Here is a 19,186-nt window from a genome sequence, read left to right as displayed (position 1 = left end):
GGGCTCCTCGGTCCACTGCCATGAATGGGACATTAAGGCGTATGCGGTTCTCTAGGTGAATGAAAGAACATATGCAAAGCTTTCACTCTCTTTTAATTTTTATTTTTTGCAAGTGGGGAAGATTTTATAGGATGGGTGAAAAAGTATTTTCTATTTTTATTACAGACCTGCCTTGTGTAATGACTGTTTGGGTCAGGACCAGGACCAGGGGGAAGCAAGTAAGGCACTTGTCTTGGACACAATGTAAATGGGGCACCAGGAATCTTAATGAACAAGACCATACTTTTATGTGATTTAAATTAAAAGTAATGGAAAAAAAAAAAAAAAGCATGATGAACCAAATAGCAGCCTTTTAAATAAAGACAGGCTCAGGGATCCTGATGTTTCTCCCAGCTCCAGCACATCTGTACACAGCACCTAACTGACCCGGCCCCTGCCCCTACCGCCATGGCTCCCTCTCTCCCTGGGGCCTTGACAAGCCGTCCCTTCCTTACCTCTTAGTACAAAGCCATGTGGTGCTTATTTTGTCTGTGAAAAATGTGCAAATAACTTGAGCTGGGATAGAATGCATGTGTTTCTCAATAGAATTCATGGACCTATTTTTCCATTCAGCAGGAATGAATTAAAGTTGTTACTTGAGGACAGATGTCCTTTTTGATTCTAAATGCAATACAGCCACACTATGAAAACGACACAGAAATCAGATGAAACCCTCAACTCTTGCTCTGGAAGCATGCCGTGTTTCTAAGCCCGGGCTTGCGGGGGGCACCTCAAGGCAGGCTGAACAGCCCCCAGCTTCCCCCTGCATGTACTGAGGCTGCCCGAGCAGCCCCCCGACCACAGGAAGCTTACCATCATTTCCTTCCCCACTGGGCTCACGGGTGCCCTTCCTGTTGTTTCCTGTTTGCAACACCGCCCTGAACACCTTCAGACAGAAGGCCTTTCCCCACCTTAGGCCACAAGTAGCTGAGAAAATGAGGAAGGTGTGGTGTAGTTGGCGAATGCCCCTGCAGCCGTGGGGCTGAGGGGACCACGGTCCTGGGGGTGGTGACTCTCCAGATCCACTGCCTCCCTAGCAGGTGCACCTCACTGCCACTCTCTCGGTGACCTGCTAAGGTACCACTTCCAGAGGACTCGCTCTTAAACCGCCTCACTTAGGTTTTTACTTACAATCTATTCTAAAACAAGCACGATTTCAAATAACAGCTGTAAAAAAAAAAGAGAGAGAGATGGGTTTCTATAGAGTTCACTGTTGTCCCCAGTATCTATCTTAAAAAAAGAAAAAGCATCATAATTTTTTTAAAAACCCTTTTTTAATGTTTAAACCTCTTACTATATATACCTTGCCTCCCGTGGAGTTAGTGTGTGTGGCTCTTAGGCCACCAGCCTGGCCCCACCCAGGAAGTCTGGGTGCCCAAGGCAAGCAGTGACCTTGCAAAGTTGCAAGTCAGCCCCTGCCTCGCCCTCCTCACCTTCCTCACCTTCCTTGCCCCTCCCTCCACACCTTGGGTGGAGCCCAGCATTTCACAAATACCAGCTTACTGCGCCCCCTGCCCCCACCCAGGCCAGTGCAGGGCCCTTCACAAGTAGCCGGAGCTCACTTTTAATGCCCCAAGCCAAAAGGGAGGCACTATCAGAGTCACCCCAATTTATAGCTGGGTAAACCAAGGCATGGAGCTGTGACCAGGGAGGAAAAGGCAGAGCTGGGGTAGGAACTCTGGTCCCGGGGTGGCTTGGGCTCTGGCCATGATGACCTCCCTGGGTCTCGTTCCGAGGCTCTTCAGGCTCCCAGGCCCATGCCCAGACCCTGCCCTCCACCCAGCAGGCCCTGCCGTCCACGTCCCCTTCCCCCACCCCCATGCCAATCACCTCCCTGCCTGCTGCTACTTTGTTCACCCATCCCACCTTACTGCTTCCCCCATGGGAGCCACTTGCCAGACCAACATGGAGGACATGCAGAGGGGAAAAGGAGATCCCAGAAACTCTAGAACTGATGAACATGTAAGGCACAGACGGCAGGACACCCAGTGCTGTTCCTAGGGCAGAATGGGACAGGCCTCAGACGCTTGCTGCCTGGGCCTCAGGTCGGGGGACAGCCTATAGGGCATCCGGAGATGGCCACCTAACATTCCTGATAATGTCATAGCCCCCGTGGCAGAGGCCAGGAGGCCTCCCCAGGAAGGAGGCTGGCCGGGGGCTGAGAGAAGACAAGAGGTCAGTCCTCAGCTGCTCCTGGCACGAGACTCTCCATGGCCAGCCGCCAGTGGGCTGAGGAGTGGAGGGAGCCAGGCTAGGGCCAGCTGGGCTCACTGGGCCCCCTCCTACCCTCCACTCCCACTCACTCCTCCCTGGCCCTCCCCCTGGAGCTGCAGAGCAAGCTGCTGCCACAGGGCTGACCAGGGCCTCTCCCCCTGGCCCTGCCAACAGCCCAGCCTGGGTCTTCGCAGCCATAAAACGCAGGTGCTGGTGGGGAGGCTCCACCGCTAGATGAACGGCCTCTGGTGTGCAGGGGGTGCTCATAAATGAGTGCTAGAAATATGTCTGGCTCAGAAGCCAGTCCTTGCCCGGTCTGAGGAGGAACGGCCTCTATGGTGGTTGGGTCAGCCTCCCACTGAACCTCCCCCAGGACCACTGAGGGCAGGTGGGTGTGTCGGACTTCACATGGCGAAAGCTGTGCTGGAGGGGAAGGGGGAGAGTCCCACGGCTGGAGAGGCTGGGCCCAGCTGGGGAGTCTCAAGGCCCCTACTCAGAACCCCCACCACACCCAGCCCCCGAGGAGCCCCTGCTGGGCACCGATGGATAAGGGGCTCCGAATCTAGAGCTCTTCCCTGGCCCCCTGCACCTGCACCCCGCCCCAGACACAGGCTCAGGCTCTCACAGTGAATTCAAGCTTTATTGCCACACAAAGACTCTTCTGCTCCCCATGGGCCAGCTCTGTGCCTGGGAGAAGCCTGCTTGCTGGGCTTGGCTTGGAAGCAAACAAGCCAGGGCCAGGAGAACGGGGGTGTGGAGGGGCTCGGGGAAGGGAGGTCCTAAGAGACCCCCACCCCAGGTGTCCCTGAGTGGTGCTCAGCCCCAGGGCCTCGGGGGGCTGGTTTGTGTTGGGAGGGGGCTCATCCTGACCCTCTCCTGGGGCCCCAGGCACGCTGGGGGAGGGGCACCCCACAGAGCCCCCTCAGCCCACCAGGACACCCTCCTCCAGGGAGCAAGGAACATGCGTGCAAGCACACACACAGCTGCCCGCCCGTGCCACACGCCGACAGTCAGCAGTCCAGGCCAATAGACACCAGCAGGTCCTCAAGTGCTCGTAGCCGCTGCTGCGCCTCCTCGATGGCACTGTAGGTCTGCACCGTGCTGGCCACATGGAAGCGGATGTCGTCCACCAGCGGGATGGAGTCCGTCTCCTGCCGGGCAGCCACGGCCGCCGCCTCCTCCCGCACGGCCTCCATGAAGTCCTCCCGCTCCACCAGCTGTGGACAGGCCAGCTCAGAGCACGCCGGCCGGCTGCCCTCAGCCTGCCCCACCCACCACGGCTGCCCCAGGCCCACCTTCTCGATGACCTTGGCCATGTACTCAGTGCACTGGTCCTCGAGGCGCGCCAAACGGAACAGCTTGGCCACGCGCCACACCCCCACCACGTTGTCCTCATCCAGCAGCTGGGCCAGGCTGCGGCCACAGAGCCGCTTCAGGCCAGGCAACAGGTACATGTCGGCCACGCTCAGCACATCGTAGGCCGCCTCGGGGGGCAGCTGCAGTGAACGAAGGGGTTAGGGGAGGATGAGCCGCAAGGTCACCGGGGACCACTCGGGGCCCTAGCAGCAAGGCTGGGAGCTATTAGGGAGATGGTGGAGGCTGCAGGTAGGGCAGGAGCTCCCTCTCAGGCCTCAGGGTGACAGGCCTCACCTGTCCCGATGGTCACACCCCCTAGCCCAGCCAGATTGCTGCAGGCATCCGTGGGACCAGAGAGCTTGGCAGAGACGGGTTCCCACACCTTAGGCCCTTAACCAGGAGAGAGAAGCTGAGCTGTGAAGCACACAGACCCACACTCTGAAATCCTAGCTGTGGGACCCAGGCAAGTCACTTCACTTCTGTGTGCCTCAGTTTCCTCTCTGGGCAGTACAACCATGCCTGCCTCTGTTGTCAGAAAACAGAAGATGCTTTTCCAAACTGAGGCAGGAACCCCCCCCCCCTCCCCAAGGCAGCAGAGTAACTCTTTACCGGCTCCCTTCCACCTACACCTGGACCCTGTGCTCGGAGAGACCACAGGTTCAGGCTCGGCTCCCATCCAGACTTTGGACGGGCAGAGGGAGAGGCTGGAGACAGGGCAGGCAGGACCTCTTCGAGCACATCCAAGCCACACGCACTGCTTACTCAGGCTGGGCTCCACCTGTGACACACATCCATCTGCACAAGACCTTAAAAGACCACAACTATCACCATCCCCACTTTCTAGAAGGGGAAGACTAAGGCACAGAGCCACTGAGGAACCAGCCTAGGGTCACACAGCTTGTGAGCAGCTAACCCAGCGTCAAACCAGGTTAGGAGCCCAAGTCCACACTTACAGCCATTACATACTGTCCTCAATGGCAAAGCTCCCGCAGGAGTGTGGCAGGGAGCGGGGGAACATGGACCCCGGGTGGCAGGGGCCAGAGCTGAGCTATGCTGCAGGAGGAATGGAGGCCGGGAAGGGTGCCCACGTAGAGAGGCTGCTAGGCTTACAAATGGGGACCATGTGAGGTGAACACAGGCTGACATCACAGCCCAGCTTGTCCCCCAGGCCCCACTCCTGACAGAGGCCACACAGCCCCACCTGCCTGCTTGGCAAGTACGGCCACTAAGTGAGTTCTCTCCTGGGCCACAGGAGAACGGTGGGTGTGGCCTCCACCTGGCCTATGACAAAGGAAACAGTGTGTTTCATTTTATTCTTCCTCCTAAGCTGTGAGTCAGCCTGCACCCCAATATCCAATATCCAGATGCACAGGACACCTCCTCAGGTGCTGTGGACCAGGTCCAGCCCACTCTGTGTTTCGTAATGAATACAGAGTGGGACACAGCCATACCCACTCATTTCTGCACGATGTTGACACCTAGTCCTCAGAGAAGGCTTGCTGACTGCCCCCAGGCCATGTCAGGGTGACAAGATGGAGGGGATAACCTGGGTCCCCGCAGGTCACCTGTCCTGGCGCACTCACTTCAGACGTGAAGGAGAGCAAACATCTCTCTCCTTTATGTGATTGTATTTGGGGGGGGTCTCTTTATCATGGGGCCTTTTACACACACACACACACACACAGCACACCTTCGGCAGCAGTTACTGCTGCCCATGTCACCCATGCTCTGAGGATGCTCTGGGCCAGTTGAAGACCCAGGGAAGCAAAAGCACAGGAGACAGAAATCCAGAACCCTGGAAATGGACAGCAATCCAGAGGCAGGAGGCGCAGCGCTCCCCACTGTTGTGGTAATTCAGGGTTACTCTCCCTACCCACCCTCCAACCGAGGACCTGGGGACCCCAGGTAGCTCATATTAAATCCCAAGTGTCATGTGCTCATGATGTGGCTCTTGCCACTCATTCCTGTTCTGGAACCAACCAAGGTCCCCTCTGCCTGAAAGAAAAACCCAAACGCGTCCCATGCTTCCTCTCCAACCTCAGAGCAGAGCAGACCAGCCCCACAGAGCAGAGCAGGACACAGGCACTCCCTTGAAGCCCCGGAGCGACCCGGCTGCACACCTGTCCCGATGGTCACACCCCCTAGCCCAGCGCACACAGCCTGCTCGAGCTCCGCACCTCTGTGTGGTCACTATAGATGTAGTAGAGCACGTGGGTGAAGATGTCAGGCGAGATGCCATGGAGAGTGATGGCCAGGAGGCCGCCTGAGGCCTCCAGCTCCTCGTTCTCTCGGAAGTGGTCGTCCAGCAGGGCCCGGAAGTAGTCGCTGCGGCCGCAGAAGAAGGCCTGGGGGAGGCTGGGCTAAGGAAGGGTGGGGGCCAGTGCCTGTCCCCAGAGCTGGCCGGGGACATAAGGCAAGGGGGCGGGGATGGGGGGGCGGTAAGGGACGGCACCTTGTGGCAGAGAAAGCTGCAACCTTCCACCCGGAAGCAGACATCAGGACAGCTGTTGAAGCCGTCGGGGCAAGGGAAGGGCAGCTCCCCGAGATCACCCTGGGAGATGAAGGAAGAGACACCATTGGAGCAGGTGGGACACAGGAGAGCAGCCAGTCCTAGCCACAGGTCTAGTCTAGCTCGATCTGGAGGGATGGCCTGCAGCCCCATTTGCAAATTGAAGTGTGACAACGACCCAAGTAAAGTGGGCTCAGAGAAAGGGACTGGCTCCAGCCCAAGGATGGAGCCAGGCGCGGGGCTTGTCTACCATGGCCACGTCCACATGGGGCCCCACCCTCCTTGTGCTTACACGGAGCTCCGGGGGCAGGGCGCAGTCGGCCAGCAGGGCCATGTCCTCCCGAAGCCGGGGATCTGCCGGCGGGGGCTCGATGGTCAGCACCTTCACACACGTGCCTGGCTTGGAAGCCACTGTGGAGGGGACAATACAGCTGCAGGGCCCGGGGGCTGCTGGTTCCTGCCCGACACCCTGACCCCAAGCCTGGACTCACCGAACTCAGACACTTTCTCACACTTGGTCTCCAGGTCGCTGAGCAGGTCCCACAGTTGGCACTGCTTGGCCAGGCGCTCACAGTCACTAACATGCTCCACGCCGACGTCCAGGCGGCCTAGGGGAGACACAGGAAGCTCAGGGCCCGAGAGGAGCTCTCTGTGGTCCCCAGCACCAAGGCTCCCAGATCTCCTTCCTGCCTTGGTTTACCCCCTCAAGAGCCACTGCCTGACTTCCACAGGCCCCAGGACAGATGGAAGGGGACTTGGTGTGTAGGTGGGACAAGCTCCTCCTGAGTAGACCCTCCAGCTTGCTGTTTCCCAGCCCACCCAGGAGGCAGCTAGAACAGCCCCACGCTGCAGGGCACAAGTTCCAGGAGGTACAAGGGGGGCCCAAGGCCCCCGTTTCTGCTGGACAGAAACCCCCTCCCTGCCAGTGTCCCGCAGGCTCAGAGATTCACCTGTGTACAGGTACTGCAGCAGGGCCCCAAAGGCCACGGGGTTGATCTGCAGGCAGGGAGACCAGGAGGGAAGGTCAGAGGCAGCCACCCAGCATAAGCTCCCTGCTGTCCCTCCACCTGCCCCTGGGAGGGACACACCAGTGGATGCCTAAGGACCACGACATTCTTGCCCTTCCATTTGGTGTCCAGCATGTTGGCAAAGTAGGCACTGCGTGCACCCAGCACACAGCGATGTGCCCGGAAGGGCTTCCCGTGCACCACAAAGACCACGTCACTATGGATGCCCTGCTCCAGGAGCCTGGGGAGGAGCAAGCGGAGCAGGTGTTCAGCAGGCCCTTCCCCCAACCCTGCAGGAGGGTCCTCAGCCCTACCCCATGCACACCCAGCCCTGCACCCCATCTCACCGCTGCAGGAAGTCATCGTAGTAGTCCCGCCTCCTGCAGGAGGCTGTCACCTGCTTGTAATCGCGCAGGGCCCGGCGGATGGGGTCGCTCAGTGCCCCGTAGAGGCAGCGCTCCCCATCAAAGGTGTTGGCTTCACAGCGGGCTCCTGGGGGCAGCAGGGCTCGCCAGTCAGCAGGCTCGGGAACATGTACACTGCGGCAGGGACAGGGTCTGGGGGGAAATCCTAATCTCTCCCCCTGCAACCTTCCCACGTGTAGGGCCCAGCCCTGGACTTCGGAGCCCCTGCCAAATTATCCTGGGCCCACTCTGACACCAGCATCTTCTCTGCCAGGGCCTGGGCACATGGGCATGTCTTGGTACCACAGACTACAAACAGAGCAGGCTCAGAGACCACTCTGCTCTAGGCCCCGGACACAGCCATAAACACACATCCCAGTCCTGACTAACCGATCCTCCAGTGTGGCGGTGGACAATGAACATGTTAACAAATGATGTCAGGTGCTATGAAGAAAAAGAAAGCAAGGCAAAGTGGTTGTGGCTGCCACACAGGGAGGCCAAAGAAGGTCACTGTGTCAGTGACAACACACAGAGACCTGAATGGAATGAGGAAGTCAGCCATGCAAAGATCTGAGAAACAGCAATGTAAATAGGAAGAACAGTGAGTGCAAAGACCCTGTGGTAGAAGCAAACTTGGAATGCGAGAGCACCAGAGAGGCCAGTGTGGCTGGAAGCGTGAGCACATGGGGGAGCCAACAGAGGTGAGGCCAGAGGGGAAAGAGCAGTTCACTTAGAAGCACAAAGACTGGCAAGGCAGTGTAGTTTTATGCTAAATGCAAATGGCAGGTCTTGGGGAACTTTAAGCCTATCAGACTCGTGAGACCCATCAGGCTGCAATATGGAGCATGGACTGTAGGTAGGGCAAAAGGGGCAGACAGGAGACCAGAGGAGGCTGGCTTTGGGGCTGGGCAGAGAGCTATAGTTGGGCTGGGTGGTGGCTGTGGAGATGGGGAAGTGGACATAAGAAAACAGGTTCCAAAAGTAGAACCCACAGTACTTGCTGACTGGGTGTGTATAGCGGTGAAGAAAGGACAGGACTTGAGAGTGTCTGCAAATGCAACACCCCCCCCCCACACACACGCATGCATGCATGCACACACGCATACAGAGCCCCGGCTCCTTCTCTCACCATTGGCCAGAAGATAAAGTACTAGCTCTTCATGCCCACAGAGGCAGGCGTAGTACCTGAGGGGGGGGAAAGGAGGAGTATGGGAGGCTGTTATGAGGCCTGAAGGCCCCACCCCCACACACACACCTGCCATGACCACCCACCCACCCGGCACTCACAAGGGGGTGCTGTCCCACTTGTCCCGCACATTCACCTCCACGTCCCGTTGCTCCAGCAGGTACCTAGGCAGGGAGGAGAGCAGTGTCTGAGTCAGGACAGGTTCGCGGTCTGTGAGAGGAGACCCACAGAACGGAGAAAGAGAGAAAACATCAATCTTGGCTGAGAGAGGTCTCTCCCCTATGTGAGGGCAGGTGGCAGGCAGGCCAGAGCAGGAAAGGCATTCAACCAAAGGGACCAACACAGGTAGACACGGTGCTGAGGGGAGAACTCCTAAGGGAAATGGAGAACCTCAGAAGCAGGAGCCCAGAGCTGGCCTGAAGGCATCCGTGAGAGAGGAGGGGGTTTAGGGCTTCTCCCACAGCCCCCTGGCTGCTTGTGCCAGCAGACTGGATAGGGGAGACTGGACATAGGGAGACCAAGGAGAAGGCTTCTGCAGGTGTCCTGCTGGTGTGGATGCATGAAGAGCAGTGAGAAGATTCAAAAGGCAGAAGTCAGGAGACATGGTAGCTGATGGGATGTGGCAGGTGAGGGGGATCATCACGGATGGTGATGAAGCCATCACTGAGGGCAGGAAGCCTGGGTGAGATGTCCAAGTTGGACTGGGAGTGCTCTTCAGTTGCACTCAGCTTTGGGGGTTATCAGCTAAGTCCTTGGTGAGATCTGATGCTGGGGAGGGGCCAGGGATGCTGTGGGAGTTGGGAAGCCTGGGACCAGCCCAAGGGAGCAAGTGGTGGGTCAGAGCCAGGGAGCAGGGAGGGAAGGGCCCACGAAGTGAGGTGCCCCACACCCAAATGGGCCCTCCCTCACTCCCTGTTTTACGGCGATTTCAGCGCCAGATTTGCCTTAACCGCATTTAGGAGTTTCCGAATCCCCGGGGATCAGAGGTTGATTCTGGGTCCTACGTGTTCCCAGCGTGCCGGGCCCTGAGCGCATCCGTGGAACGGGCCGAGTCTGGAGTCCTTGGCCCCCCGGGGTCTGACCTCCCGGTTCTGTAAGCTCAGAGGGCGACCCTCGTCTCCGCTCACTCGTCCGGGGCTCCGGGGCTCCGGGGCTCCGGGGCAGCGCTCTCCCTCAGAAGCCCGCGCGGACCCCAGGAGCAAACCCGCGCGGGCGCTGCGTCCCGGCGCACCCCGGTCGGAAGGCCCCGCTCGGGCGCCCAGGCGCTCCTGGGGGGCCGTCCGCGACTGGTCGGGCTCCGGAGGCGCGCGCCCGTCCGAGCCGGTCCGCTGCACGCGGGGGGCCAGCGGCGCCGGAGGGCGCCCCTCCCACCCCGCACCCCCGGGCCGCGGGGTCCTCACCGCACTCGGCCCACATCCCCCTTCCTGCAGCTGGCGAAGAGGTCGCTGGTGTCCATGGTGCCGGCGGCGCGGACCCGGGCCGAACGACCTCAGGCGGCGGCGGCGGCGGCGGAGGAGGCGGCGGCGGAGGAGGAGGAGGAGGCGGCGGCGCGCCCCGGCCGGATGTAAACACACGCGGCCCCGCCCCGCCCCGCCCCGCCCCGCTCCGCAGCGGCACCTGGCGCCGGGAGGACCAACCCGGGCCGCCCGCCCCCCGCGCCCCCCGCGCCCCCCGCGCCCCGGAGCAAGAACGAGGCGGGCAGGCTGACGGGCTGGGCCCGGCGTGGTCTCCGGGCGGCTTTAATGGGGGTCCCGGGGCGCGGCCCCTGGGGCCGTCAGGTGGGAATGGGGAGGGCTGTGCCGAGACTGTTCCGCGAGCCGGTGGGAAGCGGGAGGCCCCGCGCCGAGGGCCGAGGCCGGGAGCGGGGGCGCGGCAGTGCGCTCCGGGTCCGCCCGGCCCCTCCCGGCGCAAGCCCAGCGGGGCGAGGGCACCGGCCGCGGGGGACGGCGGCCCGGAGCTGCGGGCGAGCGGGCGACCTCACAGGTGCGTGTCCTCCTCGAACACATCCGAGTCCTCGGGGTCCCGCTTGCCGCCCATGAGCGCGCTCCAGCCTCCCGGACCGTTGACGGCCCCGCCGCCGTTCAGGCTGGGCTGCTTCTCCTGCATCTCCGACTGGCTGTCGCTGGCCACGTCCAGCGTGGGGTTGTCGTGGCAGCCGTTCTCCACGAAGCGCAGCTCCTCGCCGTGCGACTGCGGTGGGGAAGCGGGCGGCTGGCCGAGCACCGCGGCCGGGCCCCCGCCCACCCGAACAGCGAGCCACGCGCATGGCTCCTTCCCTGGTCTGTGAAACCCTGCACAGGGACACCCCCGCCCCGGCCTCCAGCGGTCCCTTGACAGATGCCAGCTCCCTTCTGTTCTGTTCTCACAACCAAACTCCTCATGGTCCTCTGCACTGAACAACCGGTGGCCCCCCTGACATCATCTGATCCTTCCAACAGCCTCTGCACTGTAGCTCTAGCACCTGTCAGGGCTGGTGCCCTGCAGACATGAGGGACAAATTGGGTGCCAGGCTCTGGATAAGCAGTTGTACTTGGACTACCTCATCCCAGGACAATTACCGCCACCTCACCTGCACGTGAAGACACGGAGTCTCAGATGACTGGACTTGCTGGGTACCCTCTCCTCCACGGGCACCACCTCCTACCCAAACCCTCTGGTGGGATGTGACCCTATGCTCACCACGTGTTTGAGCTTGGGCAGCCGGCGCTGCCAGCAGTTATAAAGCAGGCCCAGCACGATGATGATGACACAGATGGCACCGATGACCACCAGCACCACAAAGAGCGTCCCGTAGTCGCTGCGCACTTGGCTGGCCCGTGCCTGGCAGCTGCTTGTAGTGGAGTAGTTCTGGATGCCAATCTGGGGGTGGGACAGGCCAGTTTCCTCAGCTGAGGTCCTGGGCTCAGGACAGGGGGCTGGCATACTCCTGACTACACTGCCTCAGAGGCCTGGACCTGTGCTGGCCTGGGGCACTATCCCTGTTTCTATCTGTTCACCAGAGGGCAGCCCCAAGTCTCAATCCCATGTCTCCATTCCCGACCTCCCCTCCCATCCTGGCTATGGTTCTGCCCTGACCCTGTCTCTGCTGGGGCAGAAGTCTCGCTCCACTACTGAAACAAGCTTCCACCTTGGACATGGAGGTATTCTGGCATCATTCTGACCATTATGGGCTATAGATAGTGTAGACTGGGATGCTGGGGACAGTCCACATCCTTGGCCACCACCAGACTCTCAGCTAGGAAGCTAGGGAGGACCCTTTTCCCACTAAAAGCAGGTGGTCACCAGCAGCATTTGGCTGCCAGTACCCCTGCCACACTGCAAGCTGTCGTGGGTAGGCCACCTTCTCAGGCCTAGAGGCTGCTATGCCCACCTGAGGTGAGGCAGGCATTCTCTCCACAAATCAGCATCTCGAGCAGAGAGCAGGGAAGGGGAGGGGTCACCCTTGTCAGATGACAGGTGCTAGGGTGAGGGTCGCGTCTACTAGCTCCCAGTACAGAGACCTGGGAGCCTCCCTTTCTGCCTTGGGCTCCCCTATCTAAGGCCCAGTATGCATCTCTTCCAGGGGGTCTTTGAACATCCTATTTCCAGTATTTTAAAAAAGTCTGCTGACTTTTTAAGTTATCAAAGATCTTTGCTTGGTTCAACCACCAATGAAATTGCTAAATTTGCCAGACCAAGTCAGTCTGAATAGTGTCCAGTAAAGCTAGAACACCCAGGGGCGGGGAGAGCCAAGAGTTTCTGTGGGGGAGCAAAAGATCAAGGCCAGCCCAAGTTTCTACCTGTCCACCCTGTCTCCCCCTGCCATGTTCATGACCCCAGAATTTTACAACTGGAAAGGCCCTTGGTAACCAGGTAGCAAGGACAGCATCGTGTTTAAAGGCCTGGGCTCTTCAATCATTCAGGCATGGTCCAAAGCCTGGCTCTGTCGCTTCCTGGCTGTGTATTCTCGGACAAGTCCACCCCCCTTCTCTGGGCTTCAGCTCTCCTCTCAAATAGGGCACCAATGGTACGCTTTGGGGTACCTTGTTTAATCCTCACGAGGCCTGGGCTGACGCTGAGAGCTGGGTGAGAGAACCCAGCATAGTCTGGCACTCTGTAAGCATTCAGTGTGCTTATCAAGAAACCCCAAACCGCCAGCCCAACCACCTTTCCGCCTTACGCATGATAGATAAGGAGGTGGGGCGCACAGTCATGCACAGCTCATGTCTCCCAGCTGTGAAATACTGCAGAGCCTTGGAGAAGGGGGAGGACTGATGCCAGGTGGTGGGTTTCACAGTGAGGAGCTGGCACGGTGGCTGTCCTGAAGAAAGATGGTGAGGAACCCGAGTCCTCCCTTTCAGATACAGTAGAACAAGGAGCAAGAGGACCAAGGAGGAGGACCAAGGGGGGCCTGCCCCTCCCACAGGCCCCGACTCTACTTAGCCCTCCACAGGGGTGGCCAGCCTGCTCCTCAGTGCGTATCTCAGGGCCCAGCCATGCAGCTGGCCAACTGCCCTGGGTCAGGGCTGCCTCTCAGGATGGCATGACCGTCTCCTGAGCCTGAGCCCTGTCCCTTCAGACAGTGCCTAGCTGATGGCTTCTGAAGCACGCCCAAGGCTGTCATGCTTTCTCCTGTGGTTTCTGGAACTGCATCACGCTGTCCCACCCCACCAGGTCTCTGATCAGTTCCTGGGCCAGACACGGGGTTGCTCCCACTACCAACCCACAAGACTCCCACTCACCAGTCCAGATCCTCCTCGGGGTCCCCTCCCCTCTGAGTCCTGTCCTGATCACCACCCCCTCTGGGCCCTCTCACTCCAGCCATCTTGCAAACACTGCTGTTGTGTGTACATGTTCCTACACACTCTGTCTCTCCCATGGGAACTGTCTTAGGAGAACTGAAAGGAGGAGCTGCCCAGAACAAGAGTCCGTCTTCTGCTCCTGGCACTACCACACAGGCTATCTCCTACCCTCTGCTCCCAGAGCTCTAAGGAATGAGAGGGGAGCAGGTCCCTGCCCTCTTACCTCCACCAGATTCCTTCGGATGTCACCCAGCATGGAAAGGACATCTTGAGTGGGCATCACCCCTGGGGGGAGACATCATCTTCAGTGCACCCTTGGCCCTGGGGCGACCCCAGCTCCCTGGGACAGCCTCTGGCCTGAGCTTCTGGGAGCTTGCTTCCCCACTCCCAACCACAGGAAGGCCTCAAGGTGTGTGCGTTTCCACTCTCTCCTATGCTTGCTTTCTGCTGGCTAACTCGTTCAAAAGGACTGAGTGGATGCCCACCACGTGGCAGGTGGGACAGCAGGCAGTCACTCCCACAGCCCCATACTGCTGCATTTTGAACATGCCCCCTCTGCAGCCCACAACTCAGCATGCGGTGCCCATCGTCTCCCTCAGTGCTGAAACCACACCTCTTCTCCTCCTAATCCTGATGCTCACACCCTCCACCCCTTCTCCAGAACTCCAGTTCAAGTGCAGTTGAGCCCTATACTAGAGGTCCAGCCACTACCTCATCCTGCTATCCTAGAGGTCCAAGTTCAGAGCCCCATCTGCATGCTTTCCTGTGGTTCTGCAGACCTCCCGTGGCCCTCAGGAAACAGTGCCGGCTTCATGCTGCCTCCCTGGGCCCTTCCTTCTGCATGCTGCCCCCGCTCACCCTGCTCGCCCACCAAGGTCATTAGAAGGTGCTGCTCCTTCTCACTGGGCTTGCTCAGGGAGATGTGCCAGTCCCCGTGGCGGCCACTGCCGTGGCGGGGCAGCACCTCCTCCACCAGGGCCAGAAGCTGCAGCCCTCGGTGCTGCCGGAACACCTCCTACAAGGACAAAAAGAGAGCCCCCATGCCTGGTAAGGGAGAGGGCTCTACTAACCCCCTGCCTCCAGGTTGCCCCAACACCACCCACTCCAACCTCCAACCTCCCAGTGGCCAAACACCGGGAAAGGCCAGCTGGCTCTTCTAGAGGGGGTGTTCTTGTAGCCCTGGGGACCATTGAGACACTGTGAGCTTGGCCTTTGGGCAGAACTGTGGAACAGCAAGGCACACACCTACTGGTTCCCCACAGGCATCCAGTTGCTCCTTACTGCCTGGGCTGCTCACATGTGGAAAGCATGGTGTGTGCCCAGGGGTACTCACAGCTGAGCCTGGAGACAGAGATGCTCATATGCAACAAGTCTGGGAAGTGGGTGTCTCATGTGAATGGAAGTATGCTGGCCAGGCTGGAGTATTCAAGTGTGTAGTGCAAGGGATGAATAGACTAGGGTGTCAGGGGTACAATATGCACACTGCCATACAGCCACCAAACCCAGGAGGGGAGGTGGGAAACAGTGACATGCTCATCTCTTGTCATTGCAGAGATACAGCCCAAAGTTGGGGAGTCAAGAAAGATGTCTGAGTACTTTTATGGTGGCAGTAGAGAGTAGAAGAATGAAAACAGATATGGTTAAAATGGTAATCCCTGGAAGCAGGGCCAGGAGCAGAAGGAGGGATATAAGCAGATTTTGTTCTCATCAGACACTCTCATACTCTTTAGATTTTCCTCACCTTGTGTATATATAATCATGTAATTTTTAAAAATGAAACAAGAGGCAGGTACCGGCCCAGAACTCAGTGAGTGGCAGAAACCCAGGCAGGCCACCAATCTCGCCCCGTCAGGGAAAAGACCCTCACTGGCCCTATTGCTGCTCCCCACCCCCAGGCTCTGCTTCAGCAGCCTTCTCCCTCTTGTCCTCAGGGAATCACTGACCTCTGCTCCTGGCCTCCAAAGCTTTGAGCAAGATACCTGCCCCAGCTGTTTAGCACTCTTCTGAGTACACTGCCTTAGAGCTTTGAGCTTTGAGCCAGGGCTGCCTGTAAGGCCCAGGCACCTCATCAGACCATGTGGGGTTCTAACATTCCTAATTCCTTTCCATTAGAGCCCAAGCTAGTGAGCCTTCCTGATCATCATGCCAATCTAAAGGCTACCACAGGGACCGAAGTTCCTTGTTACCTTGGCAAGTGCCAGGTGCAAGCTCAAGCCTTGGCACTCACTCGCCGAACAGAAAGCCTACTTGGTTCCGAATTTGGGAGAAAATTGGTACCTAGAAAGCTAAGAAAGCCCTTTTTCCAAAATAGTTCTTACTGTCTTCATGTGCATGTGTGTGTATGTGTATGCAGGGAAAGGGGACACACCTGCATCTGCCTGAGCAGCACGCACTGCACCCAGCAGCCTCCCTGCTTACAAAAGAAACACAATCCTACCCACAGGCAAATCCTCCCCCATGCCACGGGCCTGGGATCCCCTACATGTGCATACCCCACATTTCCTGGGTCAAGATGTCTGCCTGGCATAAGCCCACAGATGCACAATGTCTATTCTGGCAGTGCCTGATGAGTATATATTTCATGCTATTTATTTTGCAGATGGGAACTGAGTGTCAGTGGCCTGGGGAGAAAACTCTGAATTTGGAATCAAATAAATCTGGGTTCAAATCCTGATTCTTCAGAAATTTCATCAAAGAAGACATACATGTGGCCAACAAGCACATGAGAAAATGCTCTGCATCACTGGCCATCAGGGAAATACAAATCAAAACCACAATGAGATACCACCTCACACCAGTGAGAATGGGGAAAATTAACAAGGCAGGAAACAGCAAATGTTGAGAGGACGTGGAGAAAGGGGAACCCTCTTGCACCATTGGTGGGAATGTGAACTGGTGCAGCCACTCTGGAAAACTGTGTGGAGGTTCCTCAGAGAGTTAAAAATAGACCTGCCCTATGACCCAGCAATTGCACTGTTGGGGATTTACCAAAGATACAGATGCAGTGAAACGCCGGGACACCTGCACCCCAGTGTTCATAGCAGCAATGGCCACAATAGCCAAACTGTGGAAGGAGCCTCGGTGTCCATCGAAAGATGAATGGATAAAGAAGCTGTGGTTTATGTATACGATGGAATATTCCTCAGCCATTAGAAGCAACGAATACATACCGTTTGCTTCAATATGGATGGAACTGGAGGGTATTATGCTGAGTGAAGTTAGTCGGAAGGAGAAGGACAAACATTATATGGTCTCATTCATTTGGAGAATAGTGAAAGGGAATCAAGGTGAAAGGAGAGAAATGAGTGGGATATATCAGAGAGGGAGATAGAACATGAGAGACTCCTAACTCTGGGAAACGAACAAGGGGTGGTGGAAAGGGAGGTGGGCGGGGGGATGGGGTGACTGGGTGACGGGCACTGAGGAGGGCACTTGATGGGATGAGCACTGGGTGTTATGCTATATGTTGGCAAATCGAACTCCAATTTAAAAAATATACAAAAAAAAATCCTGGTTCTTTTTTAAGTTTTTTTGTTTTGTTTTGTTTTGTTTTAATTCATGAGAGACACAGAGAAAGAGAGAGGCAGAGACATACACAGAGGGAGAAGTAGACTCCCTGCAGGGAGCCTGATGCAGGACTGGATCTTAGGATCCTAGGATCATGCCCTGAGCCAAAGGCAGAAGCTTAACCACTGAGCCACCCAGGTACTCCTCAAATCCTGGTTCTGCCACTCATCAGCTCTGCGACCTTTAACAAAACACTGCACCTCTCTGAGCTTCAGTTTCCTCATCTGAAAACATGGGCTTTGGTCCTAACGCCATTTTAATGTGAGGATTAAAAGTACTTACTCAGTCACAGGTGCCAGGACAACTGGCTATCCCAGTGTAAAAGAAAAAAAATGTACCTTGACTCATACTTCATATTACAATTAATTCTAGATGGATTCCAGATTACAGCTTTGAGAAGTAAGCACAAAATGCTATCTTCAGGGGTGCCTAGGTGACACACTTGGTTGAGCGTCCAACTCTTGGTTTCGGTGCAGACTGTGATCTCAGGGTCATGAGACTGAGCCCTGCATTGGGCTCCATGCTCACCACAGAGTCTGCTTGAGTTTCTCTTCCTTTCCCTCTGTCTCTCCCACGGCCCCGCCCCCATGCATGTGCTCTCCCTCTCTCTCTAAAATAGATAATTTTCTTAAAAAATAAGAAAGCTATCTTCATGAACTCAGAGTAGGCGAAGATTTCCTAAATGGACTTGAAAAAACTAACCAGGGGCACCTGGGTGGCTCAGTGGTTGACAGAGACATGGAGGAACCAGACCTGACACACACTGCTGGAGGCAGTATAACTTGGTACAAACACGTTGGAAAGTTGTCAGACAGCATCCATTCAAGGTGAATATATGCAGAGACCATGTCCCTGCAATGCCACCCAGGAGAACTGTATTCATATGCTCACCAAAATATGGGTGCAAGAACATCCACAGCAGCATATGCCCTACAGCCTGAAGCTGGGAACTACCCAAAGGCCCAGCAGCATCAGAATGGATACAGTAATGGAATACTATACAGATGAACAAACTTCACTACATGAAGCCATCTAGATAAATCTCAAAAACAGAATGTTTAGTGCAAACAGCCAGACACAAAATACTACCTAATGAATCTTCATAAAAAGTTCAAAAGCATGCAAAAATCAACGTATGTGGTTACAAATCAAGAAAATGGTTTCCCTGGAGGGAGCAGTGTCTAGAAGGGAGAATGAGAAGGGCTTCTGGTGGTGTTGATCATGTTCCATGTCTTCATGTGGGGGCTGATTACATGGCTGTGGTCCCTTTGGGATGATCCATCAAGCTACGCACTTATGATCTGTGTGCTTTTCTGCATGTATATTGTAAGTCATTAAAGCTCTTCTTTTTTTTTTAAACTTTCTTTTTTTTTAAGATTATTTATTCATTAGAGAGAGAGAGAGAAAGGCAGAGACACAGGCAGAGGGAGAAGCAGGCTCCATGCAGGGAGCCCAATGTGGGACTTGACCCGAACTCCAGGATCACGTCCTGGGCTGAAGGCAGGAGCTAAACCACTGACCCACCTAGTCTGCCCCATTAGAGCTTTTCTTAAGTGCAATGCACTCATGAGTTTAAGTTATCTTCCCTGCTGGTCCTTCCCATACATCACACTGTTTCCCCCACAGTAGGGGGAAATCCAAGCACCCATTTCCAATGCCCTGAAGTTACATGCAACTTCTCCAAGTGTCTGGTGTGGTCCTTATGGCAAACAAGAAGGAACACCCTGCCTATCATTTTGACTTGTGCCAATACAGCAGACAGAGCTGATGAAAGTCCTGCTCTGCCACCTTGGTACAGAGAAATACTGGGAAAAAACATAGGCAGAAGCAGAGGGAACTCGAAGCCAGAAGAGTGAGCAGGTGCCAAAGCTGCAGCAATTCCTAAGGGCCCAGGGTCCACAGATGGAACCTGGGAGCTGGAGACTTGGCTTTAAATGCTTATGTGTTCTTGGCCCACGTGAGATGAAGAACTAGAGCAGAGTACCAGAATGGAACTGAAGCCTCCAAAGAGCAGCCCTTTCAGTGAAACAGGTACTTGAAAACATTCCTGCTCACCTGGAGGAGCTATAAGGGGCTCTATCATGTGCCTGTGTCCATGGGGAGGAGAAAAAGCATAAAATTGC

The 19,186-nt window shown here is 56.7% G+C and overlaps 2 protein-coding genes across 11 annotated transcripts in view; both read right to left on the bottom strand.

Moving 5' to 3' along the window:
• Positions 1-2,874: 2,874 nt before the first annotated feature.
• Positions 2,875-10,271, bottom strand: ABTB1 (ankyrin repeat and BTB domain containing 1). Of its 7 annotated transcripts, none has more exons than XM_072784873.1 (12): positions 10,116-10,271; positions 8,852-8,879; positions 8,659-8,714; positions 7,473-7,664; positions 7,207-7,366; positions 7,069-7,114; positions 6,610-6,726; positions 6,411-6,529; positions 6,062-6,160; positions 5,787-5,954; positions 3,549-3,749; positions 2,875-3,470 (listed from the first exon to the last, which is right to left on the bottom strand). In XM_072784873.1, the coding sequence occupies exons 5-12, from the start codon at positions 7,258-7,260 to the stop codon at positions 3,264-3,266; spliced, it is 1,011 nt and encodes a 336-aa protein (XP_072640974.1). In that variant the 5' UTR covers positions 7,261-7,366; positions 7,473-7,664; positions 8,659-8,714; positions 8,852-8,879; positions 10,116-10,271; the 3' UTR covers positions 2,875-3,263. The 7 variants fall into 7 exon arrangements, with proteins under 7 accessions (XP_072640974.1, XP_072640969.1, XP_072640970.1 ...); XM_072784868.1 differs by having other exon boundaries at positions 5,787-5,969; positions 7,473-7,617; positions 8,817-8,879; positions 10,116-10,265; XM_072784869.1 differs by having other exon boundaries at positions 7,473-7,617; positions 8,817-8,879; positions 10,116-10,264.
• A 148-nt stretch (positions 10,272-10,419) lies between these two features.
• Positions 10,420-19,186, bottom strand: part of PODXL2 (podocalyxin like 2) — a 36,953-nt gene continuing 28,186 nt past the window's right edge. For 3 of the 4 annotated variants that reach the window (XM_072784866.1, XM_072784865.1, XM_072784867.1), the window contains exons 5-8: positions 14,355-14,511; positions 13,720-13,781; positions 11,395-11,574; positions 10,420-10,905 (exon numbers count right to left, since the gene is read on the bottom strand). In XM_072784866.1, the coding sequence (XP_072640967.1) occupies positions 10,693-10,905; positions 11,395-11,574; positions 13,720-13,781; positions 14,355-14,511 (612 nt within the window). In that variant the 3' untranslated portion in view covers positions 10,420-10,692. Of the gene's footprint in view, positions 10,906-11,394; positions 11,575-12,874; positions 13,016-13,719; positions 13,782-14,354; positions 14,512-19,186 lie in introns of those variants that run through there. The other variant, XR_012011459.1, reaches the window with a different exon arrangement.

This window comes from Canis lupus, chromosome 19, assembly GCF_048164855.1.
Source record: "Canis lupus baileyi chromosome 19, mCanLup2.hap1, whole genome shotgun sequence".
Lineage (NCBI taxonomy): Eukaryota > Metazoa > Chordata > Mammalia > Carnivora > Canidae > Canis > Canis lupus.
The sequence above is the reverse complement of the archived record's forward strand: the minus strand, read 5'-3'. Positions and strand labels throughout refer to the sequence as shown.